The following is a 23,731-nucleotide window of genomic DNA, read 5'->3' on the forward strand; positions in this document are numbered from 1 at the left end:
AAAAAAAAAAATTAACCAGGCATGGTGGCAGGCGCCTGTAATCCCAGCTACTTGGGAGGCTGAGACAGGAGAATTCTTGAACCCAGGAGGCAGAGGTTACAGTGGTAGACATTTTTTGGTCTTGTCCCTTTCTCCCCTAGTAGCAGGAAGGCCTGTGTATTTGTAGTAGATATATTTGATGCTAATCTCTGGCAGGAAAAAACATAGAGCACAAATGTAGCAAGCAATAATAAAAGTTTCTTGGGTGTGTGTGTCACGTTTTTAAAATATCTGGATGAGCCAACAGGTTTCGTTAGTCATTCCTGTTATCATTCCTGTTAATTCTGCGGCTAAGATATTCCTAGGAAGGAGTACTTTTTTGCCTTTTTTTTTTTAAGAGAAAAGGTTTTGATTTGTCACCCAGGCAAGGGTGCAGTGGTATGATTCTAGCCTACTGCAGCCTCAAACTCCTGGGCTCAAGCAATCCTCCCACCTCAGATTCCAAGTAGTTGGGACTACAGGTGCGTGCCACCCCCCACCTGGTTAATTATTAAAATTTTTTTGTAGAGACGGGTCCCACTATTTTGCCCAGGTTGCTCTTGAACTCCTGGGCTCAAGTGATCTTCCTGCCTCAGCCTCATAAAGTGCTGGGATTTCAGGCATGAGCCACCACATCCGCAACTTCTTTGCTTTTTTTAAGGACTGTTTTTTAACTGACCTTCTTATATTTTTTCCCCTAGCTACTTTTTTTTAAAATTTTAGTCAGTAGCAACCTAGAGGAATCTCTCCTGTGAGCACTTTTTCACACTGAAAATAATGGACTATAACTAAAGGGTAACAGGGACTATGATCAGAAACCTCTATTCTTATATTGCTTGTTTGGACTAAGCCTTACAGGATTTGCTGGGTCTTAAGAGGCCCAGCACGTTCTTGGATATTATTTATATTGTCCTGAATCAGGTTCTTTAAATTTATATATACAGTATGAGTTTACAGGGTTTTTTTGTTTGTTTTTTCTATCTCTAGGGTTGCAGTAGTTTCTAAATCTTTTGAAGGAAAAACTGATCGCACAGAAGAGTGGTATGGAACCCAGTACAAACAAGAAGCTATACCAGATGAAGTCATCAAGGTAGGGTTAGCTCATCTATGAATAAGCCTGTGAGGAATGAGAAGGACATTGCTCCCTAGATCCACCAATTAAGACCCCAGAGAGTGGAAGACTGATGACCTAGTGTTGTCTATACCATCCTAAGAGAAATCAACAAGTAGATAAGGAGCTGGAGTTTAGCCTTTTCATGAAGACATGATACTCTAGCCACTTTCTCATGTGTCTATCAAACCACCAGGGTTGTGCTTCATGCCATAAAAGGTAACTGAAGTGCAGGGTACACGGGCACAGGCAGCAGAAAGGCAAGAAGAGATGGAAGTAGGAAGCATAAGACACCAAAGAGCTCACAGTCTTGCTGTGAACACAGGCTGAGAGGAGACTCTAGGATTCATACCATGTTCACTTCAGGAGGTGCTATGTTTTATGCCTCATGTTATAGCACCGTTCTTTTTGTCAACATAGGGGAATTATGATTTTCAGAACAGGTATGTTAAGACAATATTTTGTCCCATTCATCAGTAGTCAGGATTTTGCTTGTGAATGTTACCTACTTATCTAGTACTTTTTCTTTCTTTCTCTTTTGATTCTCATTGGCTATGTGCCTTTGAGATTGGCTCCGTTATTCCTGGGAAAAGACCAGAAAATTTTACTGACTAGATTCTAGCTAACCTCGAGTAATGGACATTTTAAAAATGTACCTGTGTAATGACATACAAAAAAGTAATTAGTTTAAGAAAGAAAATCATCACTGATACTTCACAGCTCTCTGACATATTCATGATACAGAAGGAGATCGTTGAAGCCCCCCAGTGTGTGAAAATGTCCATCTCTCTAAACTGTGAGGAAAACTGATCTTCCATGAATTAGTGCTGGGTCTGAAATAGTCCTAAAACAAGAAAGAATCCCCGTGTTCACCAGACTCTGACCAGAATAAACCTGCCCTGAATGGGCTTTTTTTTTTTTTTTTTGAGATGGAGTCTTGCTCTGTCACCAGGCTGAAGTACAGAGGCACAATCTCGGCTCACTGTAACCTCCACCTCCCAGGTTCAAGCAATTCTCCTACCTCAGCCTACCAAGTAGCTGGGACTATAGGCGCATGCCACCACGCCCAGCTAATTTTTGTATTTTTAGTAGAGACAGGGTTTTACCATGTTGGCTAGGATGGTCTCAATCTCTTGACCTTGTGATCCTCCCACCTCAGCCTCCCCAAATGCTGGGATTACAGGCGTGAGCCACCATGCCTGGCTGGGAATTTTTTAAGAACACATCTCTCTGGGAACTCAGTAGTGAAATTACTTATTAAGTGTTTCCTAGTCCCTACTATTCAGCTGTTCTGGAAACCTAAGATACCACTTAGGAAATATGGCCAACTTGCCCAGTGCAGAAAGACACAAACACAGGAGCTAAGATAGAACCGTAAAATCTGCAAGGCTGTGCCACACCAGCTAGAGATCAAATTACTGAATCCAGAAATCAGAATTATTGACAATTGGTGGTGGTGGTTGTTTTTTTAATAGATAGGACATTGCTCTGTTGTCCAGGCTGGTTGCTTTTTTCTCCTGGCCAGTTGCTTTTTTTTTTTTTTTAATGTTGAAAAGCCTTATGAATTAGGTTCAACAATCAGTGGCCTGTGATCTCTCCCACTTAGGTTTTGGAACTAGGACAGGGAACAGATCTAGCCTACAGGCTGTATGAATCCCAACCTAAATCTCAACTTTGTGTGTTTTTTTTGTTTTTTAGACGGAGTCTCGCACTGTTGCCCGGGCTGGAGTGCAATGGCGCGATCTTGGCTCACTGGAACCTCTGCCTCCCAGGTTCATGTGATTCTCCTGTCTCAGCCTCCCGAGTAGCTGGGATTACAGGTGCATACCACCACACCCGGCCGATTTTTTGTATTTTTAATAGAGATGAGGTTTCACTATGTTGGCCAGACTGGTCTCAAACTCCTGACCTCGTGATCCACACATCTTGGCTTCCCAAAGTGCTGGGATTACAGGCGTGAACCACTGCGCCTGGCCTCAACTTTGTTCTTAACCTTGTGCTTAAACTACTGGTTCACTTAAAAGTTCACATGATCATCTGGGAGAGGTGTGGGCCAGTTCTTAAGAAGTACTGAAGGCCGAGCACAGTGGGTCATGTCTGTAATCTTAGCACTTTAGGAGGCTGAGGTGGGCAGATTGAGATCAGGAGTTTGAGACCAGCCTGGGCAATACAGTGAAACCCCGTCTCTAATAAAATACAGAAATTAGCTGGGTGTGGTGGTGCACACCTGTAATCCCAGGGAGTTGGAGGATGCAGTGAGTGAAGATCACGCCACTGCATTCCAGCCTGGGCAACAGAGTGAAATTCTGTCTGTAAAAGTAAAAAAGAAGTACTGAAGTGAGGCCAGACATGGTGGCTTACACCTGTAATCCCAGCACTTTGGGAGGCTGAAGTGGGTGGATCAGTTGAGGCCAGGAGTTCAAGACCAGCCTGGCCAACGTGGTAAAACCTCATCTCTACTAAAAATACAAAAATTAGTTGGGTGTGGTGGCACACACCTGTAGTCCCAGCTACTTGGGAGGCTGAGGCATGAGAATTGCTTGAACACACGAGGCAGAGGTTGCAGTGAGTTGAGATCATGCCACTGCACTCCAGCCTGGGCAACAGAACAAGACTCTGTCTCCGGAAGAAAAAAAAGAGAGAAGTACTGAAGTGAAAGACACCCCCTTTAGCCTGGCTTTCAGGCCATACATGGATATAACTTAGTATAGCTGAAACTATGGCTCTTATATAAATGACCTATTGTCTAGCAGTTGTGGGAATATATTCCTGGGCAGATTATTCTCCATTATTTAAAGAGCTAGAATAAACATGATCTGCATATGGACCAGTCAGCTTTTCTGTGTTCCATAGTCTCAGATTGTTCCTCAGCTGGTCATTTTGGAGATGTGGAGAGGAAGGATAGATATATGAGCACAAAATCTTTGCTAGTACTAGAAAGACCAACTCAAGTTTCATGAAAACCCATCAGTAGATTTGGTAGTACCTCCTTTATATATGATGGAAAACAATGCTGTGTGACATTTGTGCACTTAATACTTGCCCATATATTGAGCAGAGATACTATTTTAAACTCTTAAATCAGGCTCTTACTGCATTTGTGTGTTTCATTACTCATCCAGAAATGGCAAAATGCTGACCTGAATGGGAAATTTAAACTTCCTACAAAGAATGAATTTATTCCTACGAATTTTGAGATTTTACCATTAGAAAAAGAGGCGACACCATACCCTGCTCTTATTAAGGTAATGTGTTTGAATCAGTGATTTTAAATTGGGGGACAGACCTAATACATGGGGGCTAGAGAAATGATTTCTTACATTTGGTACTATGTTGATTTGGGGGGGCTCACATACTGATAGATGACAAAAAAGCTGCAGAAAGAATAACTACAAGAAATATTAGAAGGTTGAAAATATTAAAGCAAGCAAACAAAACTAAACAATGCAGAATCTAGGGAATCGCTTTCTTTATAGGAGAAAAAAGTAAGTCTGAGCTGTAACCACAAGTCTGTGGAAAGGTCTGTGCCTCTTTTCCATGTCTGCTGAAGACCCAATAAGGAAGTAAGTTTGTGCTGCGTCGTGGACATTAAAGATAAGAAAGGATCTCTAAAGCTGGAAAGAGAGCAAGTCCAGGGGGAGCTGTTGGATTTCCTGCCCTTAAAAACATTCATTATGACATAGTGACTATATTAAATTAATGGAATAATAAACTAGTGCGAAGTGCTATTGAGAAGTAGGGTTCCTTCCCCCTCTTTTTCAGACTGTCCTTTTCATGCCATTGTTTCAGAACTTGAGTAAAGTATGTAAAAAAATTGTATCAAATTATTACAGCACATTCTCCCTTCTAAACGTATTTCTTCTCCCTTCTAAACTATTTGTAAACTGATGACTCTAGGCACACACACACATCTTTCTTTTTATCTTCTTCAAATGACCTGACATTTGGAAGAATTTAGATGAGTTCAGTGAGATAACAATCAGTGTTTAGGAACATGAAAATTTGTCTTAAGCAACTAGATTATTAATGAGGCAACCATTTTTCTTTTTTTTCTTTTCTTTTCTTGTTTTTTCTTTTTTTTTGAGACAGAGTCTTGTTCTTGTTGCCCAGGCTGGAGTGTAATGGCATAATCTTGGCTCACTGTAACTTCTGCCTCCCAAGTTCAAGTGATTCTCCTGCCTCAGCCTCCTGAGTAGCTGGGATTACAGGCACCCACCACCACGTCCAGCTATCTTTTGTATTTTTAGTAGAGATGGGGTTTCACCATGTTAGCCAGGCTGGCCTCGAACTCCTGACCTCAGGTGATCCACCTGCCTCGGCCTCCCAAAGTACTGGGATTATAGGCATGAGCCACCGCGCCTAGCCCATTTTTCTTTAAAAATGACATTTTAAAGAGTTCTGTATTAGCTTATGCAAAGAGAAAGTTCATTTACCTCTCCTGTTTTTTATGTGTTGTTTTTATCTATCTATCTATCTATCTATCTATTTATTTATTTATTTATTTTTGGAGACAGGATCTCTCTGTTGCCCAGGCTGGAGTGCAGTGGTGGGATCATAGCTCACTGCAGCCTCAAACTCCTGGGTTCAAACCATCTTCTGGCCTCAGCCTCCTAAGTAGCTGGACTACAGACGCACACCACACCCAGCTAGTTTGTTTTTAATTTTTTGTAGAGATGGGATCTTGCTATGTTGCCTGGGCTGGTCTGGAACTCCTGGCCTCAAGTGATCCTCCTCCTTCAGCCTCTCAAGTAGCTGGAATTGTAGGTGTTAGCTACCATATCTGACTTTTGCTCTTTGTTTTAAATAGGCCTTCCCAGAGCAAACTAACAAGAACATTAAACCATTTATATCTCTTCCTAGAGTTTCAAGGTACTTTCAAGTGACTAAAGCCATTCTTAGTATAGCATGAGTGAAGTGGAGAGGCAAGATAAGTAGCTTATTTGTTCATCCTTGGTCGTGTTGGTTATCCATGGTTGCGTATTAAATTATTCCAAAACTTAGCAGCTTAAAACCACAACATTTAAGTTAGGCCACGTGCGGTGGCTTGTGTCTGTAAACCCAGCACTTTGGGAGGCCGAGGTGGGCGGATCACGAGGTCAGGAGTTCAAGACCAGCCTGACCAAAATGGTGAAACCCCGTCTCTACTAAAAAAAAAATTAGCCAGTTGTGGTGGTGCACGCCTGTTATCCCAGCTACTCAGGAGGCTGAGGCAGAAGAATCGCTTGAACTCAGGAGGCGGAGATTGTGGTGAGCCGAGATTGCGCCATTATACTCCAACCTAGGTAAGAGCGAAACTCCGTCTCAAAACAAAAACAAAAACAAAAAAAACCGCACACCATTTATTATCTCACACAGTTTTTTTCTTTTTTTTTAAGACTCGCATTCCATTGCCCAGGCTGTGGTGAAGTGGTGCAGTGATGGTTCACTGTAACCTCGGCCTCCTGGGCTAAAGTGATCCACCAACCTCAGCCTCTTGTGTACCTAGGACTACAGGCACACACCACCATGCCCAGCTAATTAATTGTTCAATATATCTGTAGAGGTGAGATCTCACTATGTTGCCCAGGCCGATCTCAAACTCCTAGGCTCAAGTGATCCTCCTGCCTCAGCCTTCCAAATTTCTGGGATCACAGGCATGAACCGTCATTCCTGGTCTCTCACACAATTTTTGTTTTTGTTTTTGTTTTTGTTTTGAGGCAGAGTCTCTCTCTGTTGCTCAGGCTGGAGTGCAGTAGTACAGTCTCAGCTCACTGCAACCTCCACTTCCCAGGTTCAAGCAATTCCCATGCCTTAACCTCCGAAGTAACTGGGATTATAGGCATGTGCCACCATGCCCAACTAATTTTTTGTATTTTTAGTAGAGACAGGGTTTTGCTAGTTGGCCAGGCTGGTCTCAAACTCCTGGCCTCAAGTGATCTGCCTGCCTTGGCCTCCCGAAGTACTGGGATTACAGGTGTGAGCCACTGTACCCTATCTCACACACAGTTTCTTTTTTTTTATTTTGTTTTGTTTTTTGAGACGGTGTCTCGCTCTGTCACCCAGGCTGGAGTGCAGTGGCACCATCTCGGCTCACTGCAACCTCTGCCTCCCGAGTCCCGGTTCAAGCAATTCTTCTGCCTCAGCCTCCCAAATAGCTGGGACTACAGGCACGAGCCACCACACCCTGCTCATTTTTGTATTATTAGTAGAGGCGGGGTTTCACCATGTTGGCCAGGATGGTCTCGAACTCCTGACCTCATGATCTGCCCACCTCAGCATCCCAAAGTGTTGGGATTACAGGAGTGAAGCCACCATGCCCAGTCCTCATATACAGTTTCTGAGGAGGGCCAGGAATCCAGCAGTGACTTAGTTGGGTAGTTCTGGCTCAGTGCCCGTTGTGAGGTTCTAGTCAAGCTGTTGGCCAAGGCTTCAGTCATCTGAAGGTTCAACTAGGGCTGGAGGATTCTCTTCCAAGTTCAGTTATGTGGTTGTTGGCCAGCCTTAATTTTTCACCACATGGACCTCTCTGTAGAGTTGCTTGACATGGCAGCAGGGTTCCCCCAAAGTGAATGATCCAGGAGGGAAAGTGAGTGATCAGGATGCAAGCCGCAATGTCTTTTATAAATGCAGTCTCAGAGGTATACCATTAATTCTGTCATATTTTGTTAGTAAGGCAGACCAACCCTGGTCTAGTGTGGGAGGGGACCACCCAAGACTGTGAATGTCAGCAGGCAAGGATTGTTGTGGGCCACCCTGGAAGCTGGCTGCCATTCGCTTGCAAGGGACTTCTGCCTCTGCCTGCCTCCCAGTGTCAGGCAGTTGGTATTGGCTTCTCTGATCTGTCTTTTCCTTCTCTGTACCCCCATCTCCCTAATACAGGGGAAATAGAAGGCAGATTTCACTCTGCTACAGGAGTCTGCAGTCTTTGTCTCCAGCTTTCTACCTACTGACTCTGAGTATGTTTCAGGGCCATGGGACAGCAGCTCCAGAACAAAACTCTAACTATTGCCTCTGTCCTCCTCCTCTTGAAGAGTGATTTGATTGAACATTTTTGCTGAATGCACCTCTATTTCCCTAACCAAACTGTTTCTCCATCACAGGATACAGCTATGAGCAAACTCTGGTTCAAACAAGATGATAAGTTTTTTTTGCCGAAGGCTTGTCTCAACTTTGAATTTTTCAGGTATGTAAGATGAGTCTAGCTTATAAAGCTTCTTATAAAAATCAAAAATTACATTTCCAAAAGTTGTCTGTTCTTCTTAAACATCTATGTCTAGAAATAAAAGGAATTAGAGTTATTTCACCTAGAAAAGAAGAGGCTGAAATAAATAAATAAATAAAAACAAAAGGAGAGGCTGGCCAGGCACAGTGGCTCACGCCTGTAATCCCAGCACTTTGGGAGGCCAAGGCGGGCGGATCATGAGGTCAGGAGATCAAGACCATCCTGACTAACACGGTGAAACCCCGTCTCTATTAAAAATACAAAAAATTAGCCGGGCATGGTGGCAGGCACCTGTAGTCCCAGCTACTCGGGAGGCTGAGGCAGGAGAATGGTGTGAACCCAGGAGGTGGAGGTTGCAGTCAGCCGAGATCGCACCACTGCACTCCAGCCTGAGCGACAGAGTGAGACTCTGTCTCAGAAAAAAAAAAAAAGAAAGGAGAAGCTGTTGCTGTTAAGAGGTATTTTAAAAACCAATGTTGTTAACTCTTTTTTTTTTCCCCCATTAAAAATGGACTGACTCTTCCATATACTGAGTCAGAGTATACCCTTTAGCTGAAATGATTTATGTTAGCTATTGTTAGGACGACCTTCTTAGCCTTCAGGGTTTTGGAATCTGAGGAGACCGTAGATTTACCCAGAAGACTCACTGAAGAAAGAATAAATAATTTGGGGTGTTTTTATTGCTTTGGTTTTGTATTCCTGGAACTTGTCTAGAAGAGGTACTAGTTACTAAATTATTCTGAGTCTTGTTTCGTCTTTTGTCTGGAGCTTCCTCTATTTCTGGCTTGATTACTTAAAAATTACTAATAAAAAGGGAGAAGATGTTTAGTAAAATTTATGAGTAATGCTATTGCAGTAATTTCTCAGTGCATTTTCTTTCTTTCTTTTTTTTTTTTTTTTTTTTTGAGACGGAGTCTGGCTCTGTCACCCAGGCTGGAGTGCGGTGGCCAGATCTCAGCTCACTGCAAGCTCCGCCTCCCAGGTTTACGCCATTCTCCTGCCTCCGCCTCCCAAGTAGCTGGGACTACAGGCGCCCGCCTCGTCGCCCGACTAGTTTTTTGTATTCTTTAGTAGAGACGGGGTTTCACCGTATTAGCCAGGATGGTCTAGATCTCCTGACCTTGTGATCCGCCCGTCTCAGCCTTCCAAAGTGCTGGGATTACAGGCTTGAGCCACTGCGCCCGGCCTCTCAGTGCATTTTCAATTCGTCTCTGTCTTCCTTTACTTATTTGTGTGTTAATCACCCGATTCAGATTTTACTTTGTGAGTTTATACTTTTTATAATTTTATATTTCTAAAATTCAGTGGTTTGTAAGATAAGCCTATCATGGTTTATTTGTTCAGTAATGTTCAATATGATAATCATCTTTTTCATTAATTTTTTTTCAGTTGGCTTGACATGAAATTAAAGGTAGATATGGTTTAAATGCTTTGGAAAAAGGGAAAAGAATCTGATTTTCCATCAACAAATATGTTGAGATTATAGTGATTATAAATATTGTGGTTTTATAGCATGAGAGTTACAGATTATCTAGAACTGTGCAGAGATTTTTTTATTGTTTACACCAAACGTGGGCTGTCAGGTTGTGGCTTATTATTGGTAAAGGGCATTACAAAGCTGCTTTTTATTTTTTGATATTTGAGAGTGAGATTTTTAATACTGTAAGCAGCTTGTCACCATTTTCCCATTTGGCCTCTGTGATGATGAATTTCTTTAGAATACCCTTTGAGAGACCATTTTACATTTTTGTGTTCTCTAAACTGCCTAGCACGTTTCCTAGAATTGAAAATGTCTGCCTCCCACACAAATCCCATCTTCTGGTCTGTCTTCCTAGAGGTAACCACTGTTCTGTTTCTTGTACATTTTAATTGAAATTTTCATGTGTGTGTCTATATCCTTTTCATCTTTTCAGAAATAAGATTATATTATGTGTAGTTAGCTATGGTTTTTAAAACCCTGTGATCCATATTTAAGCATATAGTATCTGGTTACAAAATAATATATTTTTTAAATTAACACATGAACCAGAATTTAGGTATCCCTGTTGAATCCTATTATCTTTTAAAAGTTAGTTTAGTATCTTCTCCACTTCACCAGCACAGCTGCTGTGGATACAACTGTTTTTGTTCTTTTTTTTTTTAGGAGACAGAGTCTTACTCTGTCACCCAGGGCTGGAGTGCAGTTACTGCAGCCTCAAACTCTTGGGCTTAAGTGATCCTCCCATCTCAGCCTCCTGAGTAGCTAGGACTACAGGCACATACCACCTTGCCAGGCTGGATACAGCATTTTAGGACACTCCTTGGAATTATTTTCTGAGCCTGAGCTGTAGTGCTTTGAAACCCCAAACTTTCTGGCTTTTCACTTCCATCTGAGAAAGGTGCATAATTGCCTGTGGGGCCGACCTCTGTCGTAGCCTGTCTTTTGTTTTGATTATTTTGTTTTTGTGAATTGTGCCTTAAGTTTTTGAGCTGCTATTTGCCCAAAGAAGGAAATCTGTCATCATGTATCATACTTTAAAAAATTTTATGGCAGAACATTTATTCAAATTTTCCAGTTGGAGAATATTTGGATAGCTGTAGAACTTTGTCTTTGATTTTAATTCTCTTAAGTGACTACACATTTTATCCCTATTTTTGCTTTTTTATCAGCTTTGATAAAATTGTTGGGTTTTGGCTGGGTGCGATAGCTCACACCTGTAATCCTAACATTTTCGGAAGCCAAGGCAGGAAGATCACTTGAACCTAGGAGTTCAAGACCAGCCTGGACAACACAGTGAAACCTTGACTCAACATTAAAAAACAAAATGTTGGTTTTGTTTTCAGTACATTAGTTATATTTACTGTGATACAAATAGAGTGAAACTTTTAATTTGCTGCCAAACAAGCCAAGCAGGCACCTGCCTCAGGCCTTTAGCACTAGCTATTTCTTCAGCCTGGGAAGTTCTCCACTCCACCCATTAGATATCCCCAGGGCTCACTCACTGGCCTCCTTCAAGTCTGGGTCCAGATGTCATGTGATAAGAGTGGCCTTGACTGGCCATTCTTATGTAAAGCAGTAGTCTTTCTTCCCTGCTGCCATCACCCCATCATTCGTTATTCCCCCTTACCCTGCTTAATTTTACCCCATACCACTGTCACCAACTAAAATGTCAAATTTAAATTTATTATTATTTGTCCCCTCTAGCTAGATTATCAACTCTGAGGTCAGGGACTTTGCCTGATTTGTTCACTCTTTATCTTCAGTGCCTAGAAAAGAGCCTGGCACTGTAGTAAGCCTATAATACATATTTGTTGAATGAGTGAAACTTTTACTTTCTTCTGAAAAAAGGTAAGCAAGGTTGTATAGTCAGAGGAGCAGGTCGTTTAACTTGCATTTGAATCCCAGCTCTGCTGCCACGAACTCAGGGGACCTGAAGAAAATTATGTTTCTTATCTAGGAAATGAAGTTTAGTTGATCACTGTGGTTGTTTAGTTCTTGTACTCTATATAATTCTTTCTTCTTTGTTCTTTCTCATTTAACTATTTTTCTATTTTAGTTTTTTCCCCTAGTTTTGGCTGCTGTTATATGATAGAAATTATCAATTATTTTACTGACAGTTCTCTAGCTTTACTGTTTTGGGGAAAACTCAGGGATAAGCTAACATTTTCACAGATCTCAATTTTTCTAAGTTCATGTAATTACCACAGACACATTTCCCAGTCTTTTACTCCTGTCCACCAAGGGTGTGACTTGATTGGAGAGAGAAGGAAGACATGCAAATGCTGTATCTGTTCTGTCGGCTGTGCTCCTCCCGTTAGCCTAAGCATAGCCATGCGTTTTGGCCCGTTCCCACTCCTCACATACCCTGCATTTCTGACTTGTCAGTTCTGCCACACCATCTGGGGTAGGCAGTTCCTTCTTCTTCTTCGCTACCAGCAGTGCGTGCACACGCACGCGCGCGCACACACACACATACACATATGTTTCAGGCTTCTTTTTCAGACATCTTGTTTTTTTCCTCATAAGAAGAAATAACCTCAAGAATTCAACCATATCCTCAGGAAATCATATTAACTGGTGTTCAATATCTTGATCCTTCTCAAAAGGCCATATCACATTGAGAAGTAATAAAATCAGCTATTTTACTGTCAACATTTTCTTCCAGCCCATTTGCTTATGTGGACCCCTTGCACTGTAACATGGCCTATTTGTACCTTGAGCTCCTCAAAGATTCACTCAACGAGTATGCATATGCAGCAGAGCTAGCAGGCTTGAGCTATGATCTCCAAAATACCATCTATGGGATGTATGTAAGTACCCACGCCTTAGAGCCTTCCACTCATCAACATTTTTTATATTGATTTGATGGAAGCATTTTTTGATTGAGGGTATGAGTTTAATTTCTTTTTTTTAATCTTTATGGCTAATCATATTTTCTCATTTAATTTTTAAGTTAGCTCTTATTCTAAGTGTTCAACTACATACCATTCATATTATGCAAATTTTCCTTGATTTCTTTTTTTTTTTAAACGTCTTTCATCAGAATGTCATATTTTTCTACTCAAACAAAATTGGACCCTGATTTAGGTTTAGATCTTACCCATTCTGTATTTGAAATCTTGGTCTTTGGCAAAGGAAAATGAAGTCTTCCTTCTTTTGTAAAACCTAAGGTTGTCATATACTATTTCCCTAGAAATCCAGATCATGAGGCTGCATATCCATACTCTTCGGTCATGTTTCTTCATTACCATGCCACTGCTTGAGGTATCAAAGCATTTCTTTTGTTTTTCTTTTTGTTAGTCGCTACATTTATGCTGATCCTCTTCATTGCAACATGACATACCTGTTTATCAGGTTATTGAAGGATGATTTAAAAGAGTATACATATGCAGCACGCCTCTCAGGTTTGAGCTATGGCATTGCATCAGGAATGAATGCAATACTTGTAAGTAAAATGAAAACCAAAGAAAAGGCACCACCCCGTTTAAGCATTATGTTGAGCTTGGGAAAACTATTAACTTCTGCATTTTTAAACAAGAAAGTTGATGGTTTTCTTCCTTGCACCTTTTTGATGATCGAAGAATTCAAATTAGTGTTAGTTCCACTAATGAATGATTTAATAAAGTTTAGTGCATCTTGTGAACATGTATGTGTGCTACATTTATTTGCATGTTCTTCTGCCTGAGATGTTTAACATATTAATCCTGAAAGCATGTTGTTCTTTCCATATAATTGAGTATATTAACATCTGTAAGTAGAAGATATCAATAGTTGTTGTGGTGATTGAATTTGACTTATAAATAGGCTCCCTTTATTTCTGCAGATAGTAGTATAAAGTTTCTATGTTCAGATAAACCTGACATTTTAATTTATTTTGTAGCATGCACCATTACCTACTTTATGTGTGTTTTAAAATAAGCATTATTAAATCCATCTAAGAAATAACTAGATCCTTTCTTTGGAATGTGTTTTCAAGCTTGCTTATATCTCAATTCCAAGTTAACATCCCTTTCATAGCGCACATTCATCTTCACTTTTCTTGAAAATGTATTGCATATTTTAGTAAAAATGAAAACAAGAGCATTTTGGGGTACTGCTTATTTAAATTCTTACACAAAAGATTTTAGGAGTTTTAAATTTTATTTATTTTCCAGTGACTTTTTTTTCTTCACATAAATAAATTCTCTGGTAACTTTTGTTTAATGTATAAGAATGTATATTAATCTAACCATTCTCAGAGTCCACAGAAGTTTGAAGCTCAGAGATCAAAATTAGCTCCAAATAGAAAAGTAATCATCTGTTTTCTCTTTTTTCTGTTGATTTTTAGTAGCATATTACCATCAAAACACATAATATTTATTTTATGACAAAATGGGTTTTCTGCTAATTGTCAGTCTAGCTCCTCCAGTAGGAAACATGATGTGCTTGCCATGGCCAGTGGCCTTCCCTCCTGCTGAGGTTCTTGCCTATCATCCTGCGCAGCATGGAGACTTTCATGATATTCTAGCTGTAGTGTATCCTCTACTGCTTTGGGTGCCACCATGTGGAAATACCATGATAGAAATTCTCCATTCTCCACTTCTCGAAATGTTAGGCATTTAGAGACAAAGTAAATTGTGCTAAGTTGGCTGGGCACGGTGGCTCACGCCTATAATCCCAGCACTTTGGGAGGCCAAGGCAGGTAGATTGCTTTGAGCTAGGAGTTCAAGACCAACCTGCTACGCAACATGGTAAGACCCTGTCTCTACAAAAAATACAAAAAAATTAACCAGACGTGGTGGTACATGGCTGTAGTCCAGCTACTCTGGAGGCTGAGGTGGGAGGATCGCTTGAGTCCGCGGAGCAGAAGTTACAGTCAGCCGAGATTGTACCACTGCACTCCAGCCTGGGTGGCAGAGTCAGACCCTGTCTCAAAAAAAAAAAAATGTGCTAAGCCAAGATCCTGATGATACATACACTGTATCCTTCTTACACGTTTGTTTTGCCATTAGCTTTTGGAACAGCAACAGAACTTATCAAATAAGCAAGTGGTTAGAATTGTGGATCCTGCGTGGCACCGTGCCTCGTGCCTATAGTCCCAGCATTTTGGGGGGCTGAGGCAGGTGGATCACCTGAGGTCAGGAGTCTCACTATGTTGCCCAGGTTGGTCTTAAACTCTTCGGCTCAAGCAATCCTTCCATCTCAGCTTTCCAAGTAGCTGGGACGACATGTACATGCCACTATGCCCTGTGATTTTTATCTTCTTACCTCAGCTATAAAAACCTTAAGCCTGCCATTCATTAGATATTCTTTTTGAAGAAAAAACTTAGCCACACTCTACAATTAATTTTATAATGAGAACTTGAATTTTGATGATGTAGTATATGCCACCATAATTCAATGTTAGGTGAGTTTACTTACTGTTGGTTTTGTTTCAGAAAAGTAAAATTATGCTTTTGGGTATAGAGATTGCTAATGGCCAGGTACTTTGGCTCACACACATAGTTCCAGCTACTTGGGAGACTGAGGCAGGAGGATCACACTTGAGCCCAGGAGTTTGAGTCTAGCCTGGGTACCCTAGCAAGACCCTGTCTCGAATGAATGAATAAATAAATAAATTTTTTTAAAAACATGGTTAAGGCTGGGCATCGTGGCTCACACCTGTAATCCCAGCACTTTGGAAGGCCGAGGTGGGTAGATCACCTGAGGTCAGGAGTTCAAAACCAGCCTGACTAACATGGTGAAACCCCATCTCTACTAAAAATACAAAATACTAGCCAGGCCTAGTGGCGCACATCTGTAATCCCAGCTATTCCGGAGGCTGATACAGGAGAATTGCTTGAACCTGGGAGGCTGAGGTTGCAGTGAACTGAAATCGTGCCATTGCATTCCAGCCTGGGCAACAAGAGTGAAACTCTGTCCCAAAAAAAAAAAAAAAAGATGGTTAATGTTATCTTCCTGTTACACTATATTTATATATTTATGAGACATTAAAGTGAATGTTTCATTTTTTATATGTCTGTTTTGGAATTTTCTACATATTTAAAAATCAAGTCAAGTTGTTTATTTGGAAGTTGTTTTGTGATATTTTTAGACTTTTAATACCCTGAATTCTTTCTGTAGCTTTCCGTGAAAGGTTACAATGACAAGCAGCCAATTTTACTAAAGAAGATTATTGAGAAAATGGCTACCTTTGAGATTGATGAAAAAAGATTTGAAATTATCAAAGAAGCAGTAAGTTTTCTGAACCCTGTTTTTTTATTCATAAGATAATATTGCTATGTTATAAAAAGTTTTCATAATAGTTTTCATAAAAGAAGCAAGGAGGAAAAGAAGCATTCATAACCCTGTTGCAGTCATCTCACCTTGTCTTTGCAAAATCTGATACTCCAGCCAGAAAGCAAGCCTAGTTGACTCTTGTGGACACCTGGCCTCTTCTCTGTGGGTGCCAAGAGCTCACTGCAATTCAGAGTTGCAGCTCAAAATTTCAAAGAGAAGTACTTAGCGGCTGTCAGGGCCTCCTTGAATGTTCCATCCCAACCTCCAGTTCAGAAGAACACACAATTCATCAGACTGAGGTCTGCTTTCCCACAAGACCTTGTCACATTAGAGCACACTATTTGGGTTTGACATATCTTCCACTTAAATTCAATTCATATTTGGCCCAGTAATGGAAGTACGGGATGAACAGCTGCTTCTTCTGAAGCTAAACTGTGACCTTTTCTTGTATACCAGAAGAAACTACCATCAGTTTTCAAGTAAAGATCCCATATTTTATATGGCTACCTATTTGTGTTGCTTGCTTATGGAGACTTTGGGGATGGCTTTATAGCATAGAACCTAAAGATTCCAAAAGACATCCCTGAAAACTAGGGATAACTTTCTGAGGGACGAAAGATATCCCATAGTGAAGGCACTTATAGTCCGTGTCAGATGCTGAACAAATGAAAAAGCATGCACTTTTATGTAAGGATCGGAGAGGAGTAAACCCCATTCTTAATTGTATAACTTCAGAAAGGGGAAAGAAGAAAATATCCTAGTAACATAGTTTATAGAGAATTGAAATTTGATTATAACTGGACTTTTGAAATGATTAGATTTATAAAATTAATGAAAGCATGTCTCCTTCACTAGTATATGCGATCTCTTAACAATTTCCGGGCTGAACAGCCTCACCAGCATGCCATGTACTACCTCCGCTTGCTGATGACTGAAGTGGCCTGGACTAAAGATGAGTTAAAAGAAGCTCTAGATGGTGAGACTTTCTACTTAAAGCTTAATGCTTTCTTCATTTTTTTCCTAAATTCATTTTGGTTTATTCTGATATTGACTGTTTATACTTTTAAATAACGTGTAGTTCTATTAAAACTGGCTGTGCCTATGTTTTATAAAAACAGTGGTGGGCAGGATGGCTATAATTAACAGTAACATATACTTTTAAATAGGTAGAAGGAAGATATTGAACATTCCCAACCCAAACAAATGATAAATAAACTTGAGATGATGGACATACTTAGTACCCTGATGTGATCACTATACATTATATGTATATATAATAACATCATTATATACTCTATGAATATCTACAGTTATTATTTCTCAATTTAAAATAAAATAAAAAAAACAGTGGTAACTTTGAAGTGGTTTTTGCATTCAGGCAGGTTAGCCATATATACTGTTTTCAATCTGGACCTATACCAGTTAATTATTACTATTTTTAGATTTCTGCAGAAGGGCTGGGTGCGGTGGCACGTACCTGTAATACTAGTACTTTTGGAAGGCAGAGACAGGAGGATCGCTTGATCCCAGGAGTTTGAGACCAGCCTGGGCAATATAGTGAGACTCTGTCTCTACAAAAAATAATAAAAATATTAGCTGGATGTGGTAGCATACACCTGTGGTCCCACTTATTCAAGAGGCTGTGGCGAGAGGATTGCTTATGCCTGGGAAGTTGAGACTACAGTGAGCCATGATTACGCCACTGCACTTCAGCTTGGATGACAGAGCAAGACTCTGTCTGTGCCTCCAAAAAAAAAAATTTTTTTTCTGCAGAGTAAATGCTCTGACCCAAGTACTAACCTTGTTAATAATGAAGGTTTTTTGTTTGTTTGTTTGTTTTTGAAGACAGAGTCTGCTCTGTTGCCCAGGCTGGAGTGCAGTGGTGCAATCTCAGTTCGTCGCAACCTCTACCTCCCGGGTTCAAGCGATTCTCCTGCCTCAGCCTCCCAAGTAGCTGGGATTACAGGCGTACACCACCATGCCCAGCAAATTTTTTGTATTTTTCGTAGGGACAGGGTTTCACCATGTTGGCCAGGCTGGTCTTGAACTCCTGACCTCAGGTGATCCACCCACCTTGGCCTCCCAAAGTGCTGAGATTACAGGTGTGAGCCACTGCAACCGACCAATATTGAAGTTTTAAGAAAAGAAAAAGTTAGCTGAACTTCAAAGTCTTAACACACAATGTTCAGGCTTTTTTTTTTTTTTTTTTTTCCCTGCTTTAGCATCCTTAGATCAGTTCAGTTAAAAATTGGAAAATGTATAAAGCCTAAAGAGTCATCTTTTGTTGGTTTTTTTCTAGAATCTTAAGTCTATTTTTCGGGAGTTTGGCTTGAAAATCTAAAATTCTTGAGAGCAGTGATTATACCTTCCTTCCATACTTCTTCACTTAGTATCTAGTATAATATTATGCCCTCAGAGTGTATCTAATGAATGCCTATTGAATGCAAAGAAATTACTTTCAGGATTTCTTTATTGGGAAAAAATGTAGATTGGTATCACCCTTTATTATTGTTTTAGATTTTTTACTTCTCAATGTTACCTCACCAATTAATCTCTCTTCCTATGTGCTCAGCCGTAAGCATTAAAATACAATAAAAATAATTCTGGGCTGGGCGTGATGGCTCATGCCTGTAATCTCAGCAACTTTGGGAGGCCGAGGCAGGTGGATCACAAGGTCAAGAGATCGAGACCATTCTGACCAACATGGTGAAAACCATCTCTACTAAAAATACAAAAATTAGCTGGGCATGGTGTCACGCGCCTGTAGTCCCAGCTACTTGGGAGGCTGAGATGGGAGAATTGCTTGAACCCGGGAGGCAGAGGTTGCAGTGAGCTGAGATCGTCCACTGCACTCTAGCCTGGCAACAGAGAGAGACTCCATCTCAAAAAAAAAAAAAAAAAAGAATTTTGTTGAATGTTTTAATAACCTTTTATGACAAGTTCTTATACTTATGTAACACTATGCTTTTGATGTCTTCAGTGACACAAATTGAGCAAAGTACTGAAAGTCATTATTTTGTTGGTTGCCTCAGGCATTGGATAGGAGGCTAGATTATGAAAATCATTAACTAGAACAGGTGCATTTTTTATCAGGACAAATAATATGCTTTTCTTTGCAAAATGATTATGGTCATATGCAATTAATAGCAAGAATTATACCTCCTTTAAAAAAACACCACACAATTAATTTTAAATGTTTTCCAAAACGAAGCCTACTTTTATAATGATGAAAAAGCAAAGGTTTGAGGGTTTTTTTCACCCTTCGTTAGAATCTGGGTCAGATGGCATGTTAATTTTAAGCAGAATAAGCTCTATAGTATCTCAGAGGGACATGAAGGCTTTCTAAAATGGATTTTATAAAAAGGAAAGTCAGTACTTTTTTGGTTTAAATTTTTCTGCTCAAGTAAATAATTATTCCATTTTGATATATATAATCCTACAATAATCCAAAATGGCAGAATGGCTTCATTTGGAAACAACTCAGTGTGAGAGGCTGCCTCTTCAGTGACTCTAAATCATTCAGCTATCCAGGTGCCAGGGTAGCAAGAACTTCAGGGTTCAGTGTGGTCAGCAGCATTTACTGACTACCATGCACCCAGCCCAAAACTCCAGGTGTTGAGATTAAAAAATAATCAATTAAACATGGCAAAACCCCATCTCTACAAAAAAATACAAAAATTAGCCAGGCATGGTAGTGCATGCCTGTAGTCCCAGCTACTCAAGAGGCTGAGGCAGGATAATCGCTTGAACCCAGGAGGCCCAGGTTGCACCACTGCACTTCAGCCTGGGTGACAGAGCAAGATTCTGTCTCAAAAATAAATAAATAATAATTTAAAATGATCAATTAGATGGAGTTTCTTTGATGAAGGACCTCCAGTCTGGTGGTGAAGCGTGAATGTGAGTAGATCATTTTAATAGAGAGAGACAAGGGGGTAAGTATTGTGATGGAAAGCTGCAGAGTGCTGAGGGAGCCTAGTGAAGAGGACTTCTAAGGCAGTACAGTGGAGTAGAATGAACATCCACTTTGGAACTGACCAAGGATCAAATCCCAGCTCTGTAATTTACTAGCTTAATGACTTTGAACAACAAACTTAAATTTTCTTAACTTAATTTTCCTATCTTTAAAGTGGGGATAATAGTACCTACTTCATAGTGTGAAAGATAACATCTGTAAAATTCCTGATCTGTGGTAAGCACTTGTTATTTCCATTCCCGTGTTTCTCCTTAAATGTCTGTCACTGATTTTAGCATCCATTGGTAGATCTTGCATGTAGCAATTATTATTATGGTGTCCTAATGGAGAAGGGACAGCTCTTCCTTACAGAAGGATTAAATCAATATATATAAAAAGAATGAGGGAAGTAGAAAAATTGCCATTAGAACTCCGTAGTAATAATTGTTGCAGGCAGTAACCACTAATGCATGCTAAAATTAGTGGGTCAAGTTTAAAGAAAAAGAAAATATTTGTATAATCTCATTTATTTTTCTCAAAATAAATATTTAGTAATTACAATAGGAAAAATAGGTGTAGATGGGCAAGTGGGCTTTTCCAAATTGCATATAGAGCATATATGAGTTATTAGATTATAAACAAAAGAATAAAATAATACATTTACAGTGAGGACATGTGGCAGACACCACCTTAACCAAGTGATCAGTGTTAACATCACTAAGTACTACAACATATCAACTTCATGAGTCCCCTGATAGGATGCAATGAGAAAGGTGCATTACCTTTGTGGTATTCTTTATAGTAATACAGACATGAAATCTAATTGTGAGAAAACACTAGACAAACCCAAATGAGGGACTTCTATAAAATAACTGAACAGTACTCTTCAAACGTCTTAAGGTCATGAAATATATGGAAAGACTGAGAAACTGTCAGAGATTAGAGAGAACTAAAGACATGACAGCTAAATGTAACGGAGGGTTGTGGATCAAATCCTGGAATAAAAAAAAAAAGACAAAAATGGGAAAAATCCAAATAAAGTCTGTACTTTGGTTAATAGTATATACCAATGTTAATTTCTTAGTTTTGATGGTTCTGAAAGATGTTAACATTAGGGAAAACTAAGTGAAGTGTTTACAGTAACTCTCTGTACTATTTTTGCAAATCTTTGGTAAGTCTCAAATTATCTCAAATTAAAAAAAAAAAAAAAACCCTCATAGGTAGCGCTCACTATGTCTTCTTACACCTTTGCAGATGTAACCCTTCCTCGCCTTAAGGCCTTCATACCTCAGCTCCTGTCACGGCTGCACATTGAAGCCCTTCTCCATGGAAACATAACAAAGCAGGTGGGTGGTTGAGGTTTTAGCAGTCTTTTGTGGATCATTGCAAGATATTTTTTCCCTCTAGTCTTTCTCAAGATTGTTAACCAGCATGGTGTGATAAGAAACACATTAGAGTTTACTCAACCGTCTCGCTCTGTGGAGGAAGGTAGAGAGCACAGGGAAAGTAGAATGATGATGATTAACTGAGAACCTACTTCCATGGCTGCCTCTTCTGCTGTTTCCTACCTTGTGCAATCATAGGAAGAAATGGGAGTAATTATCCCTACTCTGTATAGGGTGGCATAATTGTATAGTAGATAAGAGCACGTGCTGTAGAATCAGACAGCCTGGATTCAGATCCTGGCTCTGCTATATACCAGATCTGTAATCTTTTGAAAAATGTATTAACTCTGTGCTTATCTGTTTTCTTCTCTGTAAAATTAGAGTTATAGAAGCACCTACATCATGTGTGGTAAGGATTAAATAGTACATGATAAGTACTTAGCACATGGAAAGCACTACAAAATTTCTGTGGCAGTCTTGTCTCAAGATCCCTCAGTCTTGGCATGGTGCAGTGGCTCACGCGTGTCATCTCAGTACTTTGGAGGCTGAGGCAGGAGGATTGCTTGAACCCAAGAGTTCGAGAGCAGCCTGGGCAACATAACTCTACAAAAAATTGAAAACCAGCCAGGTGTGGTAGCGCATGCCTGTAGTCCTAGCCACTCAGGAGGCTGAGGCAGGAGGATCTCTTGAGCCTAGAGGTTGAGACTGCAGTGAATCATGATTGTGCCATTGCACTCCAGCCTGGGTGACAGAACGAAACTCTGTCTCAAAAAAAAAAGAAAAGATCCCTTAGTCTCTACCACTCTGCTATACCCCCTCCAGAACAATATGCCCAAGGTCAGATACTAATAAGTGGCAGAAGCAAGATTCTTACCAAGGTCATTTTACCTACAATAAAACCTATGTTTGCCTCCCTTGCTTTTCTGTGACCCCAGGTGTCTGTAGTGAGGATCATTTCACTTGGGACCGTCTTTGGCAGTGCCTTTTTTCCAGCATCAGCATCAGTGTTGATGATTGTTTGGGTGTCTGTTTCTTTCACCACTACCATATTGACTCTATTGCAAAATGACCATACTGACAAACTCAGTTTTTATCCATTTGAGTAGGATCAAATGTATTTAAGATTTAAAAATCCGGGCCGGGCACGGTGGCTCAAGCCTGTAATCCCAGCACTTTGGGCGGCTGAGACGGGCGGATCACAAGGTCAGGAGATCAAGACCATCCTGGCTAACACGGTGAAACCCGGTCTCTACTGAAAAAAAAAAATACAAAAAACTAGCCGGGCGAGGTGGCGGGCGCTTGTAGTCCCAGCTACTCGGGAGGCTGAGGCAGGAGAATGGCATAAACCCGGGAGGCAGAGCTTGCAGTGAGCTGAGATCAGGCCACTGCACTCCAGCCTGGGCCACAGAGCGAGACTCCGTCTCAAAAAAAAAAAAAAAAAAGATTTAAAAATCCACTTTTATGATAAACAAAGCTAGTTTATTTCACAAACAAGATATGTTTATGTTTTTGTAATATACTGGGACATATCTTTTTCTACAGGCTGCATTAGGAATTATGCAGATGGTCGAAGACACCCTTATTGAACATGCTCATACCAAACCTCTCCTTCCAAGTCAGCTGGTTCGGTATAGAGAAGTTCAGCTCCCTGACAGTAAGTAGAGATGTTGTAACTTTGGGGATGGACTACTTTGACATAACAGTGTGGGTGATTACAGGTGGACTGAATTTGGTATAGTTTTATGCCAAAGATTTACTTGGGAACCTCTACTATTTATAGAAGTATGATTAGAGATAGATAATTCAGCCAAAAAAATTTTTGGTAGGAGGGCCAAAGTAGTAAAATTGGAGGTAGGCAATAATTTTGAAGAGAATGATACTGGAATTGATGGGTACTTGAATGAACGGGAATTAGGAAGTAAAAGTATCACAGAGCTATTGACTATAAGTCATGAAATAAAATACATTTATAAAAATGGAAACTGGAATTATAGTATTTAATTGGAAACCCATAGGATTCTTTGGCAGAAATAGTTTTAGGAAACCCACAGGTGCAGATAACATGTAATCATTACAAATATATTTTTATAAGGGATTAACAAAGACTTATTGAATTTATATATTGCAGTTTACAATGCTGGGTTACTTTTACATTAACAGTGGTTTCTTCTGATAAAAACTCATTAAGCATTATTGTCGATATTGCTCAAAACTGTGTAATAGAAGGTATATTAAATGAAGGAAGAGAAGCTTTTTTTGGCCAAGCTTGATTGTTTGGCTGTTCCCTATGCGTTAACCATCTGTGCTGCCTTTTCCCCCCAGCTAT

The 23,731-nt window shown here is 40.1% G+C and overlaps 1 protein-coding gene across 4 annotated transcripts in view; it reads left to right on the forward strand.

The window, feature by feature from the left end:
- Positions 1 to 23,731, forward strand: part of IDE (insulin-degrading enzyme) — a 131,009-nt gene that overhangs the window by 90,815 nt on the left and 16,463 nt on the right. For 3 of the 4 annotated variants that reach the window (XM_011947837.1, XM_011947839.1, XM_011947840.1), the window contains 8 exons: positions 1,006 to 1,108; positions 4,252 to 4,374; positions 8,209 to 8,291; positions 12,476 to 12,620; positions 15,913 to 16,023; positions 16,924 to 17,044; positions 21,275 to 21,366; positions 22,948 to 23,059. In XM_011947837.1, the coding sequence (XP_011803227.1) occupies positions 1,006 to 1,108; positions 4,252 to 4,374; positions 8,209 to 8,291; positions 12,476 to 12,620; positions 15,913 to 16,023; positions 16,924 to 17,044; positions 21,275 to 21,366; positions 22,948 to 23,059 (890 nt within the window). Of the gene's footprint in view, positions 1 to 1,005; positions 1,109 to 4,251; positions 4,375 to 8,208; positions 8,292 to 12,475; positions 12,621 to 13,110; positions 13,256 to 15,912; positions 16,024 to 16,923; positions 17,045 to 21,274; positions 21,367 to 22,947; positions 23,060 to 23,731 lie in introns of all 4 variants that reach the window. The other variant, XM_011947838.1, reaches the window with a different exon arrangement.

The sequence above is a fragment of the Colobus angolensis genome, unplaced genomic scaffold, assembly GCF_000951035.1.
Source record: "Colobus angolensis palliatus isolate OR3802 unplaced genomic scaffold, Cang.pa_1.0 Scaffold270, whole genome shotgun sequence".
Taxonomy (NCBI): domain Eukaryota; kingdom Metazoa; phylum Chordata; class Mammalia; order Primates; family Cercopithecidae; genus Colobus; species Colobus angolensis.